Raw genomic sequence first — 24,453 nt, 5'->3', positions numbered from 1 at the left:
CCCCTCTCCGCTGAGAGCTGTTCCATCGCTCAGTAAAATTCGTCTCCATCCTTCTCATCCTTCAAATTGTCAGCATATCCTCATTCTTCTTGGATGTGGGACAAGAGTTCAGGAACCACCGAACACAGGTACAAACTATAACACAAGCAGCGGGTCAAGTGAGGCCTGGGAGTTTTGGGGGGGAGTGTCACTAGCTATGGAGGGGTCCCTGGTTGGCAAAGTAACCAAGAAAAATCCTACGTCAGATATATCAAACAAAACCAAAATGAAAGACATTCTACAAAACAAGTGGCCAGTACCTATCAAAATTTCAAAGTTAAGTAAGATCAATGACAACTAATTACAATGGGTGACTCTGGCTTGGCTCCTGTGATTGTTGGGAAATGGGAAGTAACTATACAGGGCATCTATTGAAACACATGATATAATTTTGAATACAGACTATGGATTTGGTAATATTGTATTAATACTGTAGTTCCTGATTTTGATAAGAGGATGTCCTTGTTTCTAGGAAATACACACTGACATACTTAGTGGTAATGGAAGTTTACTCTCAACCTGTTCAAAATAAACTAATGTATATGGAGGGGAAAGAGATGAGTTTAGGTAAAATGTGTACCAGAGTTCTTTGTATTATCCTTGCATCTTCTCTATAAATGATAAATTATATTAAAATTGAAAGTTACCAAAAACTATATTTAGTCCTTGAAATATGGTAAACATGATCATTTTGAAAAGCATCTGAGCCGGGCTCAGTGGCTCACACCTGTAATCCCAGCACTTTGGGCAGCTGAGGCAGGCAGATTATTTGAGTTTAGGAGTTCAAGACAAGCCTGGGCAAAAATGTGAGACCCTGTCTCTACGAAAAATACAAAAATTAGCTGGGCATGGTGGCTTGCGCCTGTGGTCCCAGCTACTTGGGAAGCTGAGGTTCTAGGACTGTTAGTTACCTTCCTCTCTTATGATTATACGGAACAGGAGGCATCCTTCCCATTTGATTTCAGAACAACAATCCTAGAACTGCTTTCTAAACAAGGTGAACAATTTACCTTGTGTGGGAGAAGGCAGTGTGAGTGTAGGTTTATTGTGGGGAGTGTGCTTGTTAATAATGAGGCTAGAAAGGAGGCAGGCCAGAAATGCAAACAAAACAAAACAAAAAAAAAACCTGCTCATTTCAATTTTTGCCCCAGCAAGAACCTTGAGCTCAGTTCTCAGAGGTGAGAGTTCTAACACAGAAAGCACCCAGAAAGGGCACTGAGGTCTGAGAAGCAAGGAAGTGACCCAGTTTGTTTGCCTCTGGTTGGAAAGGGAAACTACCCCTGCTTCCACTCTGACAGCAGACAAGTTAGTCAACCTACTCAATTGCATTTCTGGCCCATTCCCCATTTCCAACATGAACACTTCCTCCCCTCCAGCCCAATGCTACCCTAGGCAGTCACTAAGAGGCAAGATTTCTGAAATCAAAACTTGAATTAACCAACAAAGGAACATCAATTCTAGAATGGATTGTAACAGGGATTTTTGTCTTTCTTCTCTGCTGTATCCCCAAGACCTATATTATATATTATGTGGTTTTGGCACATAGTAATTGCTCAGTAAAGCTGTGTTGAGTTACTTGATAAAAAGTAAGTCAGTAAAAATAAATGCTCAACATTAATGTCATTGGTTAAGTAGCAATGCACAGAACTAAATATTATGCTATTAAAAAGTTTATTTGTAAAGTCAAGGATATGGAAAAATATTTGATATATACATATATTTTTGAGATAGGTTCTCACTCTATCACCAAGACTGGAGGGTAGTGGCATGATCATAGCTCACTGCAGCCTCCAAATCTCAGGCTCAAGCAATCTTCCAGCCTCAGGCTCCCAAGCAGCTGGGACTACAGGTGTGCACCACCAAGCCCAGCTAATTTTTTTTTTGAAAGAAGGTGTCTCACTATGTTGCCCAGGCTAGTCTTGAATTCCTGACCTCAAGTGATCCTCCTGCCTCGGAATCCCAAAGTGCTGGGATTATGGGCATGAGCCACAGTGTGGGACTGATACATTTTTGAAAAAAAGAAACAACATATATTCATGAAGGAAATACACACCCTCCTGGTGAGTTAATGTATGATTTTTGTTTTGTTGTTTTCTGTGTTATCTGATCACAAATTAATTTTCAGAAAGAAAAAAATTTAAATTTTATTTTTTTATTGGGGCAACATCCAACCCAGATATGATTACTACCTAGCCTGAACTGAATGTATTACTAATAAACAAAGAAATGCAGAATGGCGTACAGTAGGTACAGCGTAGTGCTTGAGAGCATGGATTATGAAGACTATTTAAATACTGGCTCCATAACTTAATAGCTGTGGGACTCACGGTGTTACTTAGCTTCTATCTACTTTAATTTACTCATCTGTAAACTTAGGATAAGATACTTCCTCATAAGGTTGGTGTGAAGACCAAGTGAATTAACTATCGTTTAAAGCACTTACAAAAGTGCCGGGCACCACCGAGATATGCATCCGTTAGCTTTTATTATTATTAGACTCAAAACACTGTAGTAGTTCTAATGAGAGGGGTAAGAATAAAAAATCCAGGCACCTGCATAGAGCCAGAGAGGCACACATAAAAGCAACGTAAGAGTGGAAGTGGAATGAAAACATGCTAAAGCCAGGTACAAGCCACAAGCGAGGGTCCACAGGAAGAAATGGTTAATTCTGAAGAGAGTGAACGCAGGAAGTTACAGGAGCAATAACATTTTAACAGAGTTTAAGAACGAGCAGGACTTCAACAAGTGGCTAGTAAGACATAAGGAACCTACAAAACATCTTAGCAAAGGCGCAAAGATTACCATCGTGTTGCTCGTTTCTTCCTACTTTGCAGAAGTAACCTCTGGCGAACAGAGATGGTTGCAGAGCATGCTTATCAAGCAAAATACCACGAGGCAGTAAGGAACGACAGAGATAACAGTAACAATAATAATTCACCCCAAGGTACTCAACTGGAAAAAGGAAATACAGAGGAGAGGTGTCGTTAAGAAAGCCAGGACGCACATCACGGCCCCGTCGCTGCACTACTCTCGTCTAGGGGTCAACAGTGGAGTCGAGACTCGAAGCTCGCACGCGGCGGAACAGCGTCCCTCTCAGGCGGCGAACGGTCTAGGGAAGCGCCCGGAGGAGACCTAGCGTGAGAACTACAACTCCCGCGGAGCCCGAGGGCGAGCTGCCTGCGTAACTTCCGCTTCCGCCGCCTGCCCCTCGCACCCTCTTCAATCGAACCCTACCCAGGAGCGGTCAGGCGCGTGACCCCGCGTGACCGGGGCGCGCGAGCCGAGAGGCCCTGGAAACGGGACTCTGGGACCCCGTTGAAAGAAAGGCAACCAGAAAAGGCGAAACGACAACCTCGATAGTGATTGGAGCTGATGGAACGAGGGCGGAGCTAAAGTTCCAGAATACTGGCCAATCAGAGTTTAAGATTATCAGGGAGCCCGGGAAGGGGAAAGGGGCGAAATGGTGCTATGGTCACATGCCGCGGGGTCTGGTGGGAGGAGCGGTTGCCCAGCGGCCTCTTGGCTCTTCCTGTTTCCGGTTCCCAGAGTGGGGCACGGCGAGGCGCTAGGGGAACGCTGGCCTCTGAAACTAGCTCTGGGACCGGGGTCTGCGGCCGGCCCCTAGCTGGCCCCGTCTCCCATCCCCAGAAGGGTATTCACTGGGGATTCTGAGCTTTGGCTGCTCCAGTTTCCCACGACACGTGAGTATGAGGGGCGTGGAGGAGGAGGCGGGCTGGGGTGCGCTCACACTTAAGCGTCTATGACAGGAGCCGGAATCGCAGTCTCCCTTGACCATGGTTCTAGCTAAAGATCTGGCTGAGGAGCCCTAAGGGTAGAATGGAGGCGGAGGCGTAAGAGCGGAGAGCCACGGAGTTCCGAAAGGTGTGAGGGAGAAAGGACTTCCAAGACCAGAGAGGGGATTTACCATATTTAGAAAGCAGGGAAAGGAAGATACCCCAAGTATGGAGTCCGTTGGAGGTGTTCGTGGGTTTATTTGTAGGAAGAATTTTGGCCTGCATCACGGTGGGAGGTCAAGTGGCATCATTTGGAGAAGGTACGGCTACAAGCGCTTGGAAAGTCGGGACACTAGACAGAGCGAGAATTTCTTGCACCCTGGGAGAGGTTTGAGGGGGATACGACTGCGGTGTGGATAAGAATGGCTGATGGACGGATTATCTTGTGCTCCTCGTTGTGGGGAGCTTCCGCTCTTGGGACATAGCCGCTACTTCTCTGAGGCTCCTTCTGTCTTGAGTTCTTTCAGCATTAGGCCTTTTAGCCAATTGAGGCTGCTTTTCTAAACATGTAGGCTGCTGGAGAAAAAGGGATAAGGACTGCTACATCAGAAAGGAGCCAGCGGGTAGACAGTAGAAATTCCACTGGAAAATGGCCATGGCTGTCTTAACAGATGGGGAAGTGAGTGCTACAGAGGCCCAGTGGTATAAGCTGCTTCCCAGTTGCTGGCTTAGTCATTGGCAGCCCTAATAAGGGGTAATTTTTAGCATTGCCAAATAAAATAGATCTGTCGTTAGAGAATAAGAAAATTGAAAGATTTTTCAAGATCATAAATCCTGCTCCTTATTTCCAAAGTATATAGACAAACTCTTGTACCTTGAGAATCTAATCGTAGCATATTAAAAGGGGGCTACCCAGCCCTTCCATTTCATTCTCTTCCTGATTGTTGCACCCCTGTAAGTTTTCCAGCAGTTATCTTTATGCCACGAATCGTCTAAATTGCCCCAGTGACTTCACACACATTTAATATCTGTGTAATGTACAGCAAGTAATTTAACAAGTAATTCTGTAAAGCATCAGTTTTCTCATCTTTAAAGTATGAAAAATTATACCTATTTTTCTGGGTTGTGAAGATTAATGAACATAATCTAGGGAAAACATTTAGCGCATATGCCACTGAATCAAAGAGAAGCAGTTTAAATTTAAAGACAAGCCTTAAGCAGGAAAGAAGAATACAGTATAAATTTATTATCCTAACTTTTTGAATAATAAGCAAATGAAAGATAGTTCAACTCAGCTAATGGCTGAGGTGTTAACCTTTCATCCCTTCCTAATTTTGTGAGATTGCTTGTTCTAATTTAGGAAAAGAAATCATCAACTGTCGGTTTTTAATTAGGTCCTGAGAGACTGTAAAGGAAAATGGCAGGCTAAGTCAGTCTAGAAGAAGGAGTCTCCATTTCTTTTTAGTGAGTCAGCTGGTCAAGTTGTGTGTTGAGCAGTGGGTTAACTTAGGGAAGGTCGGAGTTGGAGGTCTGAGTTCTTTATTTCACCTCCTATTCAGTCAACTGTGTGAGGAATCACCTCCCCTTCACTTCTTAGTAGAAAAAAAAAAAACTCACAGTTTTGGCTGCCTACTCTCATCTCCAAAAAATTATTATGCACATAGTGGAAATATACATGTAGTGGTTAAACACAGACCATGAGCTCTGGAGCCAGACTCTGGCTCACTCCACTAGCTATGTCTCAGTTTTCTTACTGGTAAAATAGCAACAATAATTGTATTTACTCATAAGGTTGTGAGGATTAATTAGTTAATTAATATATGTTAAGTGCTTTGAACAGCACCTGGCCCAAGGCAGTAGTCTATTGTTTCCTGCTGTTGTGTGGTTTCAGTGCATTAAATGTGTTATGAGGGCCTTGGACCTCTTGCTTAGCTGTGATTATTCTATGGAAACTACCATAATATTACAGTAGTGAATTGATGTTTGGGGTACAGGAAGTCAGGTAGACAATTTCCCGGAATTTTTTGCTTTTTTATTTTTTGCTTTTCTATTTTTTGGGAAATAGAAGGTCAGATGTTAGGTTGTTTAGGGGAATGGGGAAAGTGCATTCAGGGTCAAGGTTGGAACTTCCATTTTCCCATCTTCAAACTCATTAGTACCCATGAAAATTCTGCCTGTTTCAAGTTTTATATTTTAAAAATGCGGTGGAGTAAGTGGACCCGCATGAAAAAGAACTAGAGAACTTTAAAGAATATTCAAACCAAAGTCCAGACTTGCAGCGTTTTATTTTAAGTGAGAAAAGTTTAGAAGAGTTAAATCAGGAAATTGTCCGTGATACCCTTGGAATAAACAAGTAGCAATGGCCTGAGGGATCATTAACAGATACCAGAGTGAAGTGTTTTGCAAGGGTAAATCAGTCTGTCCTGGGTATGAAGATGGATAAGAGAAAAGAAAATGTTAGGTTTTGGTGGGGTTTTTTTTTTGCCAAAACCACAATGAACTTTGCACCAACCTACTAAGTTTGGGAAAGAGAGCTGTCTGTGTGTTTTCATTCCTAGAGCAGTACAAGCAGCAGGTGAATTGAATTTACTCAATTGTAAAATGGCTTGGTGATCCCCAATTTGTTGTGATTGATTTGTAGCGTAAAAGACAACTGTACTTATTGGAAGTCTAGAAACCCTTGAGATTTGTGACCTGTAGAGGCCGAAGAGGTTTCAGAAGACTACATCAAGCCATCAAACAGTAAAGAGGCAAGGATGGCTCCACCCAAGCTGTCATCATTCTTTTTTAAGTTCTTTCATTTCCCTCTTCCCAACTTTGTAGTTTGTTCTGAAAGACTCACCTATACATTAGACTAAAAGTTGTATATAAATGAGTTTTCTGCTGCAGATGCTCTTGTTACAGAGATATTAAAATGTACTATGTGTTGCATATGCCAGAGAATCTTGTACTTTCTGGATAATCAAAATATCATCCATTTATTACACATTCATACGCTTTCTCTCTTAACCCTCTCTCCTGATCCTACCTGCCCTCCCCAACACACACTCTCTCCCAAAGGATGTTCCCTTTCTACAGCTGCTGGAGGACTGGACTGCTGCTACTACTACTACTCCTAGCTGTGGCAGTGAGAGAATCCCGGCAGACAGAAGAAAAAACTTGCGACTTGGTAGGAGAAAAGGGTAAAGAGTCAGAGAAAGAGTTGGCTCTAGTGAAGAGGCTGAAACCACTGTTTAATAAAAGGTAAGTGAGAAGAACCTTAAAGAGCTTGAGAAAATATTTATGTTAAAGTCTTCTTACTGATTTTATTTCATAATGTGCCCTCTTTTATGATATAGAGCAAATTCTCAGCCCAGTTTTTAGTTGCCGTGTGCAGTTTTCCCATCTTTCACAGAAGTGTAGCTATTTCCAAGACTGGATCCAAGAGACCAGCTTGTAGAAATTTAAGCATTGTTTGACACCTACATATAATAGGACTTTAGAAATATCAGATAAACATACTTAGGCCGACACATGTCATTATAAGTGTCAGGAACCTTCAGAAATATAAATCTGAAGTTGGTCCCTAAGAAATGAGACTATCCCATGAACATGGGCCCTTATTCATTGGAACATGGTTACTAACAGGCATTCTAAAAATAACTAGAATATTGAGCTATCTTGGGTGGTGTGTTTTAATAATTCATCATCAGCAATAAGGATGGTCAAGGTTATAAATATCTTAAAATTAAACAAATACTCAGCCATGACCTCAGATAAGTAAATCGAGCACGTTGTTTGTTTTGTTTTAATTAAGGAAAGGGATGCTGTTATTCCTGAGGCTGATAGCTAGTAACTCTCCTTTCTTCCCACTTCTCTTTACAGCTTTGAGAGCACTGTGGGCCAGGGTTCAGACACATACATGTACATCTTCAGGGTGTGCCGGGAAGCTGGCAACCACACTTCTGGGGCAGGCCTGGTGCAAATCAACAAAAGTAATGGGAAGGAGACAGTGGTAGGGAGACTGAACGAGACTCACATCTTCAACGGAAGTAAGAAAACTCCCCTTCCTACCATTGATTGACTAATTGATCCTAAGTCAATCCCTCTGACAATCCTGTATGTCTTGGCCTTTTCTAGCGTCTTCAGCATATCATACATGTGGTTCGGCACACCTGAGACTGTAATACACCACAGGATGCCTAATTCCACAGCTCCTCTGTAAGCCACAGCTCAGGACAATTGTGCATTAAAATTAGTGAAAAACTTATGCAAAATGAAGACTCTAGCCAGCATTTTTTTGTTTTGTTTTGAGACGGAGTCTCTGTCACCCAGCCTGGAATGCAGTGGCACAATCTTGGCTCACTGCAACCTCAGCCTCCTGGGTTCAAGCGATTCTCCAGCCCCCGCCTCCTGAGTAGCTGGGACTACAGGTGTGTGCCATCACGCCCAGCTAATTTTTGTATTTTTAGCAGAGACAGGGTTTCACAATGTTGACCATGATGGTCTCGATCTTTGACCTCGTGATCTGCCATCCTCGGCCTCCCAAGGTGCTGGGATTACAGGCATGAACCACCGCGCCCAGCCAACTCTAGCCAGAATTCTGTAGCCTAGAGTCCTTTTATTCACCCAAATACTTTTAATGAGTTTCACACTAGACTTAAAAATACCAACCACCACCACCACTTTTCATCAAATTAATTAAAGTTTACCAGTTGAATTTTAAGAGCTCAAACTTTTTTTTGCAACGACTCATTCTGCAAAACTTTACCCACTAACTTTTGTGCTATGGTGGTGATATTTCTTAAAAGTCATATTGCTGGAGAGGACCATGTGAGCACCTATGGTCCAATTCCCTCCCATACAGATAAATAACTAAGTTACACAGGGTAGCTATTTACTCCTGGTAAATAATACAATAAAAAAGTAACAAAAGAGTTTGGTGCTAGGGGTCATGTGACCAGGTTCTCCTCCTATTTCCTGTTCCTGTGACTGGAAAGTCGTATCACCTTTTGACCTTGTTTTCTCATATGCAAAACTAGGAGCAGAATCTTTACCTTACTCACCTCACAATTACTGAATCAAATGGTATTTTGCAAAAGAACTGAACACAGTAAATACTAAAGAAGAGATATGCATTCCAATCTTAAATATCACTTTGAATTTATCAGGCTAAGTTGAAATCTTAGATGGGCTTACCCCTGTTGCTCAGCAATTGTATGGAACCTCTTTTTTTGCTTTTAGAAAGGTATTCAGAAAATGAATCAGTGTTAAGGTATGGATCATAATTGGTTTTGCATTGTCAGTTGCCTACCTTTAATGTTAAAAATTAAGATTATTCTTAAATGAGTATCTGATTCTTGTCTTAAGGGAACACAAGTCTTTGTAAGCAAACAAGTTTAGCTTGGCATTTCTGGTAATACCGAGTTCGTACTGATGAGTGTTGTTTAGTTATAACCTATTGCAATGAATTACTCAATTCCACTCCGCCATGCCACCCAGATCTGCCTCTGCTTTTCCCACACCCCATAGCTCCATTTTCCTTGTCCCTCCTCAGGTAATTGGATCATGCTGATCTATAAAGGGGGTGATGAATATGACAACCACTGTGGCAAGGAGCAGCGTCGTGCAGTGGTGATGATCTCCTGCAATCGACACACCCTAGCGGTGAGGCACCCTGCGTTGTATAAGCTGAGGGAGGAGACTGAAAGGACTGACCTGAGGTTGGGGAGAATATCCAGAGGGGACACGATACATTGGGATGGACATTAGAAAACTAGGAGCTCAGTTTCTCTCTGTGTCAGACATGCATCTTCCATGGAAAATAGGCTGCTGAACCAGGAAGGAGCAGATGTTTTTTGGGTTTTTTATTTTGTTGGATAGGAGTCAAAATACTTAACCACCTAAATGTGTTATGCCTTCTCATCATCAGGACAATTTTAATCCTGTGTCTGAGGAGCGTGGCAAAGTCCAAGATTGTTTCTACCTCTTTGAGATGGATAGCAGCCTGGCCTGTTCCCCAGAGAGCTCCCACCTCAGTGTGGGTTCTATCTTACTTGTCACGTGAGTATGCCTTCCTTTATCAGAACAGAACTTCCTTTTGTTTTTAAGGTCAGTAACTATATGGTGGTACATAAGCACAAATTGTATGTGTGTATGTTATACTGTAATTGATGGGGATGACTTTTTAAATCCTCTGGCTATAAAATAATTCTGCCAGGACACAGGGCTCACGCCTGTAATTCCAGCACTTTGGGAAGCCAAGGCAGGTGGATCACCTAAGGTCAGGAGTTTGAGACCAGCCTGACCAACATGATGAAACTCCGTCTCTACCAAAAATACAAAATTAGCCAGCACAGTGGCACATGCCTGTAATCCCAGCTACTTGGGAGGCTGAGGCAGTAGAATCACTTGAACCTGGGTGGTGGAGGTTGCAGTGAGCTGAGGTCGCACCATTGCACTCCAGCCTGGGCAACAAGGGCAAAATTCCATCTCAAAAAAAAAAAAAAAAAATCTGACTATGCAAGTTTTTGAAAAATGAGATTTAATGTTTAGTTGCTGGTACAGATTTGCATTTGGAGGTGCTTTTTTCCCCTACTGGAGGACTAGGCAATTTTTATATTATTTCATTAGATTATGGAACTTTTAGAGAAATGGAATCATATACTTAATGGTGATTATTCTTGGCCATAGTCAGAATCACATGCTGTCACATTTTGTCTGGGCCTTTGCTTCTCTTGGACGGACAGCACTCTAACTGGTTTTCTAAGAGTTACCAGCCCCCTTTTTCATTTAGTATCACTACTCATTTTTCCTTTTCAGGGAATGTATCTTAGGAAACAGCTGACAATAAATACAGAGGTTATCCTATCTGAGTTTTACTATTTCTCAGTTCTTAAGTATAGATGTCTTTCCTTCTCTACAGGTTTGCATCACTGGTTGCTGTTTATGTTGTTGGGGGGTTCCTGTACCAGCGACTGGTGGTGGGAGCCAAAGGAATGGAGCAGTTTCCCCACTTAGCCTTCTGGCAGGACCTTGGCAATCTGGTAGCAGTAAGTAACAGGGCAGCTGGTTGAATTTGTAGCCTGCAAACAAGGCTGGGTGACCAACCATCCTAGTTTGCTCACATTCAGGGGGTTCCTGGGACACAGGACATTGAGTGCTAAAACCACTAAAGTCCCAGCAAACAAGACAGTTGCCCTAGTACAAAGTAGTAAGTGGCACAGCATCCGTTTCTGGCCTTGGTAAGACGTTGCTGAAAGAGCAACACTGTTGATGACCAGGTGGGCTCTTCTAAATCTGATTGAGCTTTTAAGAGGGCCTGGGTGGGAAGAAGGTGAGGCCTAATAAGCGGAAACTTTTTCTCCTGTTGCCCCAAATTGAATTTAGGCTGATTGTCAGATCTTTTAGGTTTTCTCATTATCCCTATAGAAAACCAATTCTTGCCACATTCCTAGACCATAAGTACACTTTCTCATATCCTAAAGTTGGATGCTGTGAATTATTTCCTTCTTTTTTTTCCCCCTACAGGATGGCTGTGACTTTGTCTGCCGTTCTAAACCTCGAAATGTGCCTGCAGCATATCGTGGTGTGGGGGATGACCAGCTGGGGGAGGAGTCAGAAGAAAGGGATGACCATTTATTACCAATGTAGATTGCACTTTATATGTCCAGCCTCTTCCTCAGTCCCCCAAACCAAAGCTACACAGCCAGATTTCTCAAGCAGTCTCAACTCCAGTCCCTCATCTCACCCTTACTATTGCTCTTGCTTTCCAGTTTGCTTTTGATTTGCATCTTCTCACTAGTAAAACTGCCTTCCCTTTGTTCCTTATTTTCTGTTTTTTCTCTAGAGGGGTACAGTTGTAAGTCAGAGTTGATATAATAGGGCCTGTGAAAACAGAGGCTTTTGCACTGTCTCTTGACATCAGAAGGTACAATAGGCATATGGGCAAAATGGTGTGGCAGGCTCACTGGCCCTTTGTTTTTTAAACACATTTTCACAAGTTTTTGAGACACTGGATTTCTTTAATTTAAAAAAAATGCCAAGAAACATTATTTATACAGGTTTGATTGCTTTCATGTTATTCTGTACCCTATAGTAGTCTCCATGAGAATCTGGTATTTCTTGCTGCTTGGAACTACTTTGCAGTGATTACTTGGTTGCAGTCCAAGTACTCTCATTTAGTCTGAGCCTGGAGATATTCTAGACTTGCTTCTCCCACCTCTGGGATTAGGACAGGAAAAATGTGCAATTTCCCAATTACAGGATTATATGGTACCATCACATGATTTGTGGAAATTGGGGTGACTGTATAGCTGGGATTGGGCTAAGGATTGTGGTCTTATCTGTCCACATACAGCCAAAATGCCTATCCTGAAATCCAGTCCGTTGGAAAGGAAAATTGGAACTCCTGTGCCACAGGGTTTCCAGAAAAGGGAAGTCACTTTACCTTGCGGTGGTGGGATCCTGATGTGTCTCATCCATTTGTAGTAAAAGCTGGTAAAGCTTTTCTTACCCCTGGTTCCCTATACCAGTATTTCTAAACATATGTCGCACTTTCTCCACAGGCATGTGGTTTTGACCTTTTTTTCAATCTAGAAAGGGAACGGAAGCAGAAGTGGGACATCGAGGGCTCTGCTGTCCTCTGCGCTGGGTGTGGAATGCTGCTGCACCTGTCCCTTCTGCTGGCTCAGGGAAGTGTCTTCTTGCCCACATTTCTGTGGGGGAAAGGTTTTTAATCCTCTGATGCTTCCATCTTCCTGTTTAGGCCATGTGCCCAGAAACCTGGACTGATCTTTCTTTAATAGTGAACCCCTGGGCCACTGAAGAGTAACATGGCTCCACTGGACACAAAAGAGGGATGGAATCAACAGGCAGGGGGCCTTTTATAAGCCTTAGGAAAAGAAAATGAAACTTTCATCTTTGGACTTTTCAGTACTATTGGAGTGATTTTCTTCTTTCTAAACAGGGAAAATAATGTTACAAAAGCATCTTTTTTGTTACTTGTTTGCATCCCTCCCCCACACCCTGGTGTTTTAAAATGAAGAAAATACCATCACTTTTTGTACAAAAACTCTTAATGATTAAAAAACAAAACATTGGCCTCGTCATTTGTGTGAAAGTGGGCAAAGACTGGAATAGAGTAAGACAACTGAAACCAATTTTCATCCTTTTACTGAGGAAAAAAATATTTAATATTTTTGTTATATAAGGAATAGTGCCTAAGGCAGGTACTTATACTCCTGACCTCAGCCCCACGCACTCTGGTTTTATAAAGCTATAGGACAGAGCAGAGTTGGAACTGAAAAATAGGGTAGAAAATAACATAAATTGGAGGGGAACAGTGGGATGCAGAAAGAATGACAACAGCCACATGTGCCCCAGTCAAATACTTTTAAGTCCCTGCAGCATAAGAAAGATGCCAACCAAGTCTCTCTACTGGCTGGGGATCCTGCCATGGATGCAGGAGAAAAACTTCAATCACAAGGGAGTAAGTGACAACAAAGAGAAAACTCTGAGCCACAGCGACACTGGGAGGGGGAGTACCAGATTTTGCTACTTCTGTCACACAAGCTAGAAAAACCCTACCTCTCCCATTGGGCAGGCAACCTGACATTCCACCCAGTTCCTTGCCTTACCATACTATGCATTCGTCCTCTTGGAGAATTACGACCTGGGCTAAATGCTCCACTCCAGGATAAGGCTGAGCAGTCCTAGTTCTCTAGACTGCCTCTTTTATAAAAATTGGACTAAGGTAGGTGAAATGGTGAGAATTATAAAGATTTTACAAAATAAAGTAGAACCCAGAGAAAATGTCAAAGCTGCCGCCACGTAGCACCAGCAACCAATTCTTGCCCTTCTCTTCCCTGTCTCAGTAATCCCCTACAGAAGGTTTACATGATTGGAACAACTTTTTCTTCCCTGCAAAGTCTCTGCTGGTACCAGGTTATAACCTGGACAGTGGGGAGTGTCTGCCTTAGGCTGGTTTGTGCAAGTGGACCACCTTAGGTCTCCTTGAGGACATTTATCTTGGCGCAGATCTTGAGAGCAGGGCCCAGCTTGATGTTCATGGCACTCATAAGATGTTCTTCTTTAAGTAATAAAAGGGCCTGTCCATCAATCTCCTGTGAGCGAAATTCCTCTGCAATCTCTTGGCAGCCTAGAAGAAACGGTGAGAACATGTAGGTAGTGCCATATGATAGGAGGAGGGAAACTAAATGAAACTGAGGTCTAGCAGTGATTAATTCCAAAGTACTTGTCCTAAATTCAGTAGTATGAAGTCAGATGGCAAGCTTTAAAAGCAAAATGAAATTAGAAAGCAACTGGTATTTAAAAAATGGCCAGGTGCAGAGGCTCACGCCTGTAATCCCAGCATTTTGGGAGACCAGAGCAGGCAGATCACTTGAGCCCAGGAGTTCAAGACCATCCTGGGCAACATGGTAAAACCTTGACTCTACAGAACACAAAAATTAGCTGGGCATGGTGATGCATGCCTATAGTCCCAGCTACTTGGGAAGCTGAGGCATAAGGATCATTTGAGCCCAGGATGCGGAGGTTGCAGTGTGCCAAAATTCATGTCACAGCACTCCAGCCTGGGCAACAGAGTAAGACACTGTCTCAAAAGAACAACAACAACAAAACCAAGGTCCAAGACCAAGAAAGGAAAAGCAACTAAATTGTTCAACGACGGAAATCATTCAAATAGCTTAGAGACAGGGGAAAGGGAGAGAACAAAAATAAAAGCATGTTTTCTTTTATACTGGCAAAAAGATTCTTTGTGATATTTTTGTTTAAGGGCCCAGAATTCAGACAAATAGCAAGAAGGGTAGGGTGATTTTCATTTCTAGAGAAAACGCTTTGTCAAAATTGCATACAGGCTGAGTGCAGTGGCTCACACCTATAATCCCAGCACTTTGGGAGGCCAAAGCAGAAGGATCTCTTGAGCCCAGGACTCTAAGACCAGCCTGGGCAACATAGGGAAACCCTGTCTCTGTTTAAAAAAAAACACACACAAAAAAACTAGCAAACAAGCCCTCTTTGAAGAGTGGGGCAACCATGGCCACTTAATTTCTAATACCCTGCTCCACTGACAAAAAAAATTTTTTTCTCCATGGGAGGTATCATAGTTAATTACACAAAAATATTTTATTCAAAAATTTAGTGAGAAATGCAGCTACATCATAAAATGAAAATCAAACACTGTAAAATTGCTGACACTATAGAAGATAATATCAACCCAGAAAAAAATCAGGAAGTCAACTTGAATAAATATTAGGAGTAATGCCTCTATATTAGCATTCAAGCTCCTACTGCTTAAAAGTCAATTACTTGCCCTCTTTATCAAGGCCCTTGTGGGATGACGTAAGGAAAACAACCTGGGTTCTGTTGAAGAGAGGGTCAGTACCTTGGAGAGAAGCAATAAACTCGTACACCTCCTCTACACTCCAACGGCTGGGATTACTGGACAGGAACACAGGGTTGATGCCATGTAATTCCGGTGTAGGTGGAGCTGTATTGGGATTCCCCAGGTCACGTTCTCCATGCCCAGCTCTTACTGATAAAGGCCCAGGAGATGTTGGAGAGAGTGCTTCATCATAACTGGAATTATCTGAACCCCGGCTAGAGTCTTCTTGACCCTACAGGAAAATAGCAAACCAATGAGGTCAGTGTCAAAGGTTTATTCCTCTCTCTTTCTTCCAAAACCACCCTGGGTTGGGCGTAGAAGAAAAACTAATCTTATCACATGTGAAATAAGCAGCACTTTATTTGCAAATTCCCAAAATCTACTCTCAAAGTCTTTCAAATAGAAACTGTATCACTTCCTTGATTCTCCCCATGACCTAACAATTGATCTAGATTTTCTCTACTCAAGTACAGTGTAAGGATTAATGGATACATGAACCAGTAGTTAGGTAAGAGGTCCAGAGACAAAGGGGGTCAGGATCTCTTGGAATTTGGAGTACTGCAATCAATGGGAAACCAGAGTTCTCATCTCACACCCTCTTACCTGGGCAAATGAATTGCCCTGCAGGGAAAGAAAAAAAGACCCAGTTTAAAAGCATCTGGCTCTGCAACAAGCAGCTCACCCGGTGGCACTTGCCCTGAATCTTGGCACGGGCAATGTCAGAGGAGCTGCGGCGGGGTCCACGCCTGCGAACGCGAGCATAGTTGGCTTCTTGAAACTCTTTCATTTTTTTCCTCTTCAGCCGGAACTGATGGCTACAGCTCACATTGTACCTACAGGACAGGGCATATATAGGATGTCAATAGTGCCACAGAAGACTACCCTGCTCTAAATGTGAATTACTGCTTATGAGCTGATTTGGGGAAGGGAATAAAAGCAAGGAGGGAGACATAAAATATCAACTATGAGACGATCCTGGGGAAGGGGTGTAACATTAGATGGAGATATCAGTGCTGAGGGCAAGGAGGAGGGTGCCCAGAGTACCTCTTAGCGCAAGTCATGGAGCAGAACCTCTTAGAGCCACGAAACTGCTCTGCGGGGGCGTACTTCCCACAGTACTCGCACTTCAGGAGATTCGCCTTCTTATCTAACTCTAAAAAACAAGGCATTGCTGGACAGTCACCATGGGTTTCTGCTGCCCCTCAGGCAATCATTAGGCTCAGAGCTGGATTCTAAAATTATTCTCAGGGTTTACCCCCAAACACCTACACAACCTAGTTGAGAATCCCTGAAACACAAAGTTCGAAACCTAAAATCATGAAGACTTGTCCCTTGAGAACTTTATGACATCTTCCTAACCTTAAGCCAAACTCTTTCCATTTTAGATGTCTTACTAATTTTATCCTAATTCATACTCTTAGATTTCAGATATGATTCAATTTCTGAGGAGAGAGGAACTACCAATGCCTAGAAAGATATAAGATCCTTCTACCACAAAGATTTCCAAAAGCAGGGGGAAAATGTAAGTAAGAGTCCTTAAGATAGATTATAAAATCTAGAATAAGGAGAACTGGAAATTAAAGATATAAATGTCCTATTTTAGATCATCTTTTGAAAAAAAAATTTTCTTGAGACAGTCTCACTCTGTCACCCGGGCTGGAGTGCCATGGTGCTATCTTGGATTGCTGCAAACTCCACCTCCCGGGCTCAAGCGATCCTCCCACTTTGGCCTCCCAAGTAGCTGGGACTACAGGCATGAGCCACAATGCCCAGTTAATTTTTATATTTTTTTGTAGAGACAAGGTTTCACTATGTTGCTCAGCCTTGTCTCAAACTCCTGAGCTCAAGAAATCCACCGGCCTTGGCCTCCCAAAGTGCTGGAATTACAGGCGAGAGTCATCACACTTGGCCAAAAAATACATCTATAGATTAAAGACTAATTCAAGGGCCAGGCGCGGTGGCTCATGCCTGTAATCCTAGCACTTTGGGAGGCCAAGGCGGGCAGATCACCTGAGGTCGGGAGTTGGTGACTACTAGCCTGACCAACATGCAGAAACCCCGTCTCTACTACAAATACAAAAATTAGCTGGGCGTGGTGGCACATGCCTGTAATCCCAGTTACTCAGGAGGCTGAGGCAGGAGAATCACTTGAACCCAGGAGGCGCTGGTTGTGGTGAACCAAGATCACACCATTGCACTCCAGCCTGGGCAACAAGAGCGAAACTCCGTCTTAAAAAAAGTAATAATAATTCAAAAGGTTACTTTGGCTGGATAAATTCCCCTCACCTTATATAACTCCTTTTCCACAATTCTACATACTCTGATATATAATATGGTTTCTATATGTAGATGGACTTTATTTTATTCCTACTTTTTTTTTTTTGAGACAGAGTCTTGCTCTGTCGCCCAGGCTGGAGTGCAGTGGCACGATCTCAGCTCACTTGACTGCAACCTCCACCTCCCAGGTTCAAGTGGTTCTCCCGCCTCAGCCTCCCGAGTAGCTGGGACTATAGAAGCACGCTGCCACACCAGGCTAATTTTTGTATTTGTAGTAGAGACAGGGTTTCACTATGTTGGCCAGACTGCTCTCGAACTCCTGACCTCAGGTGATGTGCCTGCCTTGGCCTCCCAAAGTGTTGGGATTACAGGCATGAGCCACCGTGCCAGGCCTCATTTCTACTTTAAATAAATAGGTAACTACTATTTTACACTGAGTCCTCAAACACATCTCCACGAGTCTCCTTCCCCCAAATGGGTCTCTAAATAAATGCTCACCAGCAGATGGGCTGTCCACTCCCAAAGGGCCACCTGACTGATTCTCAGTCAGCCCTGTCGGAAGGCCAGTCTGTAGTGGCTTCTCAGACTCCTTCAGTAACTGAGAACAACCCACCTGTCCCAGAAAACATTGAGAGTTAAGTTAGCCTGATCCACTTCTGCTTCTCTATAGCTTTCCCCAACATTTCCCAATCAATATTATGTCTTTGCTTGGATCTCTGTGTTAATGACCAAGTCTGGTTCAGAGAGAATCACTTTCAATATGGTAATCAAGAGTAGTAACTGGTCTCTATACAATGTTTGGAAGTGAGAGAAAAAAAAAAGTAGTAACTGGCTTTATTTTGCAGATAAGCCATTGGAGAACAGGTTCCTACGCTGGCTCCCTATTATGTCCTTTTCCTTCCTGTGGTGCTGAGAATGCACCAAGGAGTCAAGACACCTCAGCTCTAGTCCTGGTTCTGCAAACCCTAGGAAAGCTCCTTAACTTCACTACTATAATTTTATTCATTATAAAACAAATTAGTTTATCTAACTAAACATTACAGTTTTAAAGGTTACATTCTTCCTTTTTTGCTCCCCTTCCTAACATTTTCATTTTATGGTCCACACACTCCTTTTCCTTTCCTTCTTTATAACTAAATAGCATAATTGAACCATTCTTTAATTAAATAGTTCTGTGCCTTTTACTTTTACTGGAGTTTGAAAAGACAACAATCAGACCAAGTCCCCACTTCAAAGTCCCACCTTATGGCCCTGCCCTCACCGGGAAAGGTTCTGCTCCTTCCTGGATAACAAAGCCTTCAATGATGTGGGTGAGGATCTGGGGCTTCACGATGGCCTGTGGGGGTTTTGAGTCACCCATTTGTCTAGACACCATGGCTAGTGTAGGAGGCGGTACTGATGGGGCGGGAGTCAAGGCTACTAGTTCACTGCTTGGGGTATTAGCATTCACATTAGCCACCGATTCAGCTTTTTCTGGAAAACAAACACAGATTAAGCAACAGACATGAGATGACATATTGATCCATCTATTAGCTGAGCGAGCATGAGGCAGCATGATCTTCCATAATAATCTATGTTCACCCTTGACAATTCACCCTGGATTCCCTGTTTTTGGATCTATTCATTTGCTCACCAACTTCTGGCTCATTTTCTACTCAACCAGATTTATCTTTTAGCTCACTCTGAACATTTCTCTACTCTGTGTGCACTCCAACAGCATTTTAGAAGTCAGTTACTCACCTCCAAGACTGCTCTTCTCGTCCATGACTTTTGGGCTCTCTGCTACTGGAGATGCCTTGGCAGGAAGCATTGAACCCAATGTGGAGACATCATCTCTCTCCTCCTCAGAGTCAGCCTTGCGTTTGACAGCCAGTGTCTGGGGTTTACCCTATACCGTAAAGAATAGGAAAGAAACAAAGATGTACAAATGAAGGATAATAAGGAACCACAATTATTACCATACTTACAAATAAAATTTTCTTAGTTCCAAATTTCCCAATTTATCTACTTCCCATGGTACACTAAAATTCCTGGTCATTCCTAATAACTTTACATCAGGACAAAAGAAAATGTAACATGATTTAGTCCTGACCCAGGTCTTGAGACCCTGTATTCATGTAGACCAACCAAGAACTGTTGTTTTTTCAAAGACTGATTTGGTTAAGGCTATCTTGATCTAACTTATTACATACCCAAAAACCCAGAATAGTATCAGCAACAAATTTAGGAGTAGAAAGTTCAGATATTATATACATTAATGTGTCACTCTCTTACAGAAGAAGCAGATAAATACCAATATTAACCCTCTTAACTCTTTATTCCCCTATTCAATTAAGCTCTATTTCCACTCTGCCCCAGGTCCACTCTCATGCATAACAGCGCCCTCAAAACCATGAGACATCACTCACCGGCAAGTGCACAGACTGCATATAGAAGGCAGCAGGGACCTGGGCTACAACAGGTGAGGAGGTGGTAGCCCCACCCTTTACCACATGTGCTGTCCCCTGCACAGGAGCAAGGGTCATCCCAGGGGCCAATGTGGGAGGGCACTCCTGCAGTGCACCAGGAGCCTGGGATGAAGGTGGCGAGGAGGCCAAATGGGCCTGACCAGACTGCACTGTACCTGGCATCCCCCGGGAAGTAGGTACAGCAGCTGCCAGCTGTGCCAACCCCAAAGCCTGTGCCTGGGCTGTACCTGGCTGTCGAGTGCCTACAACTTGCACAGGGATATGGGGTGGTGGTTGCTGGGTAGCTGACATCTTAGCAGCCCCTAACTGAGGTGGCTTGATAGGTGCTACAGGTGGTTTGGATTGGATGGGAATTGGTGGCTTAGGGGCTGCATCAGGTGGAACAGACAAGGGTGAAGACTGAAGCATGGGCTGAACGACCAGGGTTTGGGCTTGCTGCTGGGACTGGGAAGGTGGGACCTGCTGAGTAGGGGGGACCTGTGGTGGCTGAGGGGCAGTGAGGGTGGTGGCTTGCGGCTGCTGCTGTTGTTGCTGTTGCTGTTGTTGCTGCTGCTGCTGCTGCGCCAACTGGAGGTGTGTAGCTGTGTGAAGGAGCTGGGACTGCCGGTGCTGGAACTGCTGCTGGTGGTGGATGGCAATCTGCTGCTGGATCACCACCTGTTTCTGCTGGAGGTGGATCTGTTGCTGTTGCTGAATCAGTGAATGGGGCTGGATCTGTGTGTAGGTGGCTGTAGGAACAATCCCAGAATAGAACAAAGAGAAAAAAGGGCAGAGAAAAATAATCATTGTAAATTAAAAGTAAATTCATTTTTCCAAGGTATACCTAGTTTTGGAATTATGCAGTGAAAAGAAATCTAGTCAGTATGAAACTTGGACATCACTTCATCCATACTTTTTCCACTGAATCAGACATTACCAACTACCACTAGTCTTAAAGATCTCAGAGAAAGAACTCCCTAGCTCAGTCATTTCAGATCCTCAGTAATTTCTTGTGTCTCTTATCTTTGCCATACTTAAATATTGTATTCTTTTACTCTGTACTCAGCAAAGAAGAATGGTTAGCCCCTCCTCCATTAGACTTGGAGTTTCTCAAAGGCTGAATCCATGTTTTATTCATTTTCACATCCCTAAAACACAGCCCAGGGCCTGACACTGCAGAAGCACTTAATATTCACTGAAAGAATAGATACCCACAGATTTAAAGATACCAACATCTTCCCACAAATGACTTGGATTTTACAAATCATCAGCTTAGATCACCATCTAAGTCTTAACAGTCAGCACCTGTCAGCTCTGACCTAACTCAGTTTCCTCCACTGTAAACTGGGATTGACAAACTCTGCTTCTCCATATTGTACCAGATTGTCCAGAGATCAAAGCATGTGATGATAAAGCACTTTAGAAATAGAACTGCTAGAGTATATAAATACCAAGTATAGTAATAACTAACTCTTAATTTTTTTGTGAGTAAATTATCTAAATATATCAACAACTAAGGTGCTAGAAACAAAAAAAGGCAAAAATCAACATGACCAAATAAGATACACACATCTAACTACATCTTACCCGCAGTCTGAAAGCAAGTATAAACTATCAGAGTCTTGCCCTGTCACCCAGGCTGGAGTGCAGTGGTGTGATCCCAGCTCACTGCAACCTCTGCCAACCGGGTTCAAGCTCCTCTCCTGCTTCAGCCTCCCGAGTAGCTGGGACTACAGGCGTACACCACTACGCCCGGCTAATTTTTGTATTTTTAGTAGAGACGAGGTTTCACCATGATGGCCAGGCTAGTCTCAAACTCTGACCTCAAGTGATCCACCTGCCTCGGCCTTCCAAAGTGCTGGGATTACAGGAGTGAGCCACCGCACCCCACCTCTCCATTAGTCTTAAGTGCACTAAGGCATTTGTACTGTATCTGCTATACACTGGATCAAGTAACCACATTAAACAGTGAGGAGGGAATTCATCCCTTATAGTAAATGCTAAGTTACATGAAGACAGGGAATCTGCTTTTCAAAAATGTATCCCCAGTAATTCCTAGAAAACGGTAAGCAATTCAGTAAGGTGTGATGAATGAATAGGCAGAGTGATAAAACTGAAGAACTCACAGCCTAAGAAAGCGGACAGGGCAGCTTGTAAGCTGACTACTGCCTGGTAAAAACAGGTAAAATCTGTATCTGTCACTTGTCCTCCTGACCCTGAACTAACATGTTCAAGGCTGATATGATTCCCATTCCTTCCACTATTCAAGGACCAACAGAAGTGGGGAAAAAACAAAAAGGCAAAGAAAAAAAGGCAAAAAAAGGAAAATTTCACATGAATTCTGAGAGAATAATGACATGAGGAGTGACAATTTACCTGAGCTAATAAGTGTCTGGCTGGGCGCAGGTGTGGCTGTCCGTGTCAGGTTCATGCCCACATTCTGCTGGCCACTCCCATCTGCTTCTGCCTTCTTGGCTGCTGCACTTTCTGCCTCTGTCTGGCTGCCCTGGCTCACAGTCACTGTTTGGGCTGCAGGCAAGGGCTGTACCACTCCTGTGCCCTTCCTGGGACAGCTCCCACCACCCATTCCTGAGGAAGGCAACTGACCCAAACCACCATGTGCCTGGCCACCTCCACCTGGACCCATGGACCCTGGGATGCTATTCCCACTGCCTCCACCAGCTTGACTAAGGTTGAGGGACTGGTTTGTGGCCCCAGAGGAAGCCTGTGCCACCGCCAGGGCCTGGCTAGAGGCCTGGGAGAGGCTAGAGACAGGGGAGGCTCCTGGAGGAATGGCCTTCTGAGTGGAGCCTTGCATTTGAGGTCCTTGAGCTGAGGCCTGTTGATTCCTTACTGCCAAGTTCTGCACCTGAAAGATATGAAAAAACAGATTGAGAAAAGGAGGACTGGAGGCATTAAGGTTAAAGATTCAAAAGCAGCCAGGATAGCTACTGTGTCATATTCCACAGAATACCTCAGCTCATATCTCTGCCTTTACCATATACTTTAAGGCCTTCCTACCTCCTAAGGAGGAACTCTGGAACCATATCTGATTTTTCAGCCACCTTCACTCACTAGCAAGTTTATCATCAAGCGTGGTCTTTTATTCCTTCAAAATATCTCTTCAATTATCCCTTTCCTCGCCAATCATTCAGCACCTCCCAAAAACCTACTATGCTTCAGGTACTACACTGTATACTGGAAATGCAGAGGAAAGACACAGTCTCTGCTCTTAATGATTACTTTCTACTAGAGAAGACAAGAAAATTATCACTTGTGATATAGTAAGATGTATAGATATGCACCCAGTACCATAGGAGTACAGAGAAGGAAGATCAACTAAGACTAGAGAGATCAACGAAGCGCTTCCTAAAACAAGTGATACTGATCTGACACTCAGTAGGTAATGGTGAAGGTGGGGGTTTAAAGATACTGATAGCAGCATTTGCAAGGCCAGAACCAAAAAAGGATTATTATTTAGGCCGGGTGCTATGACTCATGCTGTAATCCCAACACTTTGGGAGGCCAAGACGGACAGACTGCTTGAGTTCAGGAGTTTGAGAACAGCCTGGGCAACACTGCCTCTACAAAAAAAATACAGAAAATTAGCCAGATATGGTGGCAAACACCTGTAGTCCCAGCTACTCAGGAGGCCAAGGTGAAAGGATCACTTGAGCCTGGGAGGCAGAGATTGCAGTGAGCCGAGATCATGCCACTGCACTCCAGCCTGGGTAACAGAGTGAGACCCTGTCTGGGGAAAAAAAAAAAGACATTATTTTTAAATATTATTAAAAAATGTATAATTTCTAAAAAGACTGTATTTTTAGAAATTATAAATATTTCCTTATGTTTGGGGTGAGTTACAAGGAATGGAAAGAAATGAAGCTAGGAAGGCAGGCTGTGGATAAGGAGGTAGGAAGGTGCTGGGCCAGTAAGGGCCTGGTGTGTTGAAATAAGGAGTCTGAACATTAGTTTGGGAACAGCAAGTTTATCTGTCTTATTGATTGTTATATTCCTAGCACCTTCATAGTTCTGATACATAGTTAGTACTCCAAAATATGGATAAAGGGAAAGAATGATGTCTGCTTAACTGATTATAGGAAGTCAATAAAGGTTATTAATCAAAATAAACATTCATTTATACACATGTATACATTTCTTTTTTTTTTTTCTAGACGGAGTCTCGCTCTGTCACCCAGGCTGGAGTGCAGTGGCGCGATCTTGGCTCACTGCAAGCTCCGCCTCCCGGGTTCGCGCCATTCTCCTGCCTCAGCCTCTCCGAGTAGCTGGGACTACAGGCGCCCACCACCACGCCCGGCTAATTTTTTGTATTTTTAGTAGAGACGGGGTTTCACCGCGGTCTCGATCTCCTGACCTCGTGATCCGCCCGCCTCGGCCTCCCAAAGTGCTGGGATTAAAAGCGTGAGCCACCGCACCCGGCCTCATTTATACACTTCTGATTGAAGTATAAATCAATACACTTCCTATTTTAGAAAATATTTGTTATCATATCCAAAAGTTGAACATTCACACATCCTCTAACCCAGGAATTCCACAAGAGAAACTCTTGCCA

The 24,453-nt window shown here is 43.4% G+C and overlaps 2 protein-coding genes across 11 annotated transcripts in view; one reads left to right on the top strand and one right to left on the bottom strand.

The window, feature by feature from the left end:
- The first annotated feature begins 3,326 nt into the window (after positions 1-3,326).
- On the top strand, positions 3,327-12,862 carry M6PR (mannose-6-phosphate receptor, cation dependent). 4 transcript variants are annotated; one of them, XM_058442184.1, is made up of 8 exons: positions 3,327-3,740; positions 6,415-6,523; positions 6,834-7,016; positions 7,638-7,804; positions 9,310-9,419; positions 9,685-9,815; positions 10,678-10,804; positions 12,320-12,862. In XM_058442184.1, exons 3-8 carry the CDS (start codon positions 6,835-6,837, stop codon positions 12,488-12,490), a joined length of 888 nt encoding a protein of 295 aa, XP_058298167.1. In that variant the 5' UTR covers positions 3,327-3,740; positions 6,415-6,523; position 6,834; the 3' UTR covers positions 12,491-12,862. The 4 variants fall into 4 exon arrangements, with proteins under 4 accessions (XP_058298167.1, XP_058298166.1, XP_058298165.1 ...); XM_058442183.1 differs by lacking the exon at positions 6,415-6,523; XM_058442182.1 differs by lacking the exons at positions 3,327-3,740; positions 6,415-6,523 and adding an exon at positions 3,790-4,093.
- Positions 12,863-13,650: 788 nt separating this feature from the next.
- PHC1 (polyhomeotic homolog 1) overlaps positions 13,651-24,453 on the bottom strand; it is a 25,152-nt gene continuing 14,349 nt past the window's right edge. For 6 of the 7 annotated variants that reach the window (XM_032159564.3, XM_058442177.1, XM_058442178.1 and 3 more), the window contains 9 exons: positions 22,257-22,749; positions 19,842-20,629; positions 19,174-19,321; positions 18,695-18,906; positions 17,932-18,046; positions 16,201-16,309; positions 15,839-15,989; positions 15,157-15,388; positions 13,651-13,911 (listed from right to left, as the gene is read on the bottom strand). In XM_032159564.3, coding sequence (XP_032015455.1) covers positions 13,757-13,911; positions 15,157-15,388; positions 15,839-15,989; positions 16,201-16,309; positions 17,932-18,046; positions 18,695-18,906; positions 19,174-19,321; positions 19,842-20,629; positions 22,257-22,749 — 2,403 coding nt within the window. In that variant the 3' untranslated portion in view covers positions 13,651-13,756. The remainder of the gene's footprint in view (positions 13,912-15,156; positions 15,389-15,838; positions 15,990-16,200; positions 16,310-17,931; positions 18,047-18,694; positions 18,907-19,173; positions 19,322-19,841; positions 20,630-22,256; positions 22,750-24,453) is intronic. The other variant, XM_058442179.1, reaches the window with a different exon arrangement.

This window comes from Hylobates moloch, unplaced genomic scaffold (genome assembly GCF_009828535.3).
Source record: "Hylobates moloch isolate HMO894 unplaced genomic scaffold, HMol_V3 SCAFFOLD_8, whole genome shotgun sequence".
NCBI classification, from domain to species: domain Eukaryota; kingdom Metazoa; phylum Chordata; class Mammalia; order Primates; family Hylobatidae; genus Hylobates; species Hylobates moloch.
Note: the sequence above shows the minus strand (reverse complement) of the source record. Positions and strands in the feature narration are given on the sequence as shown.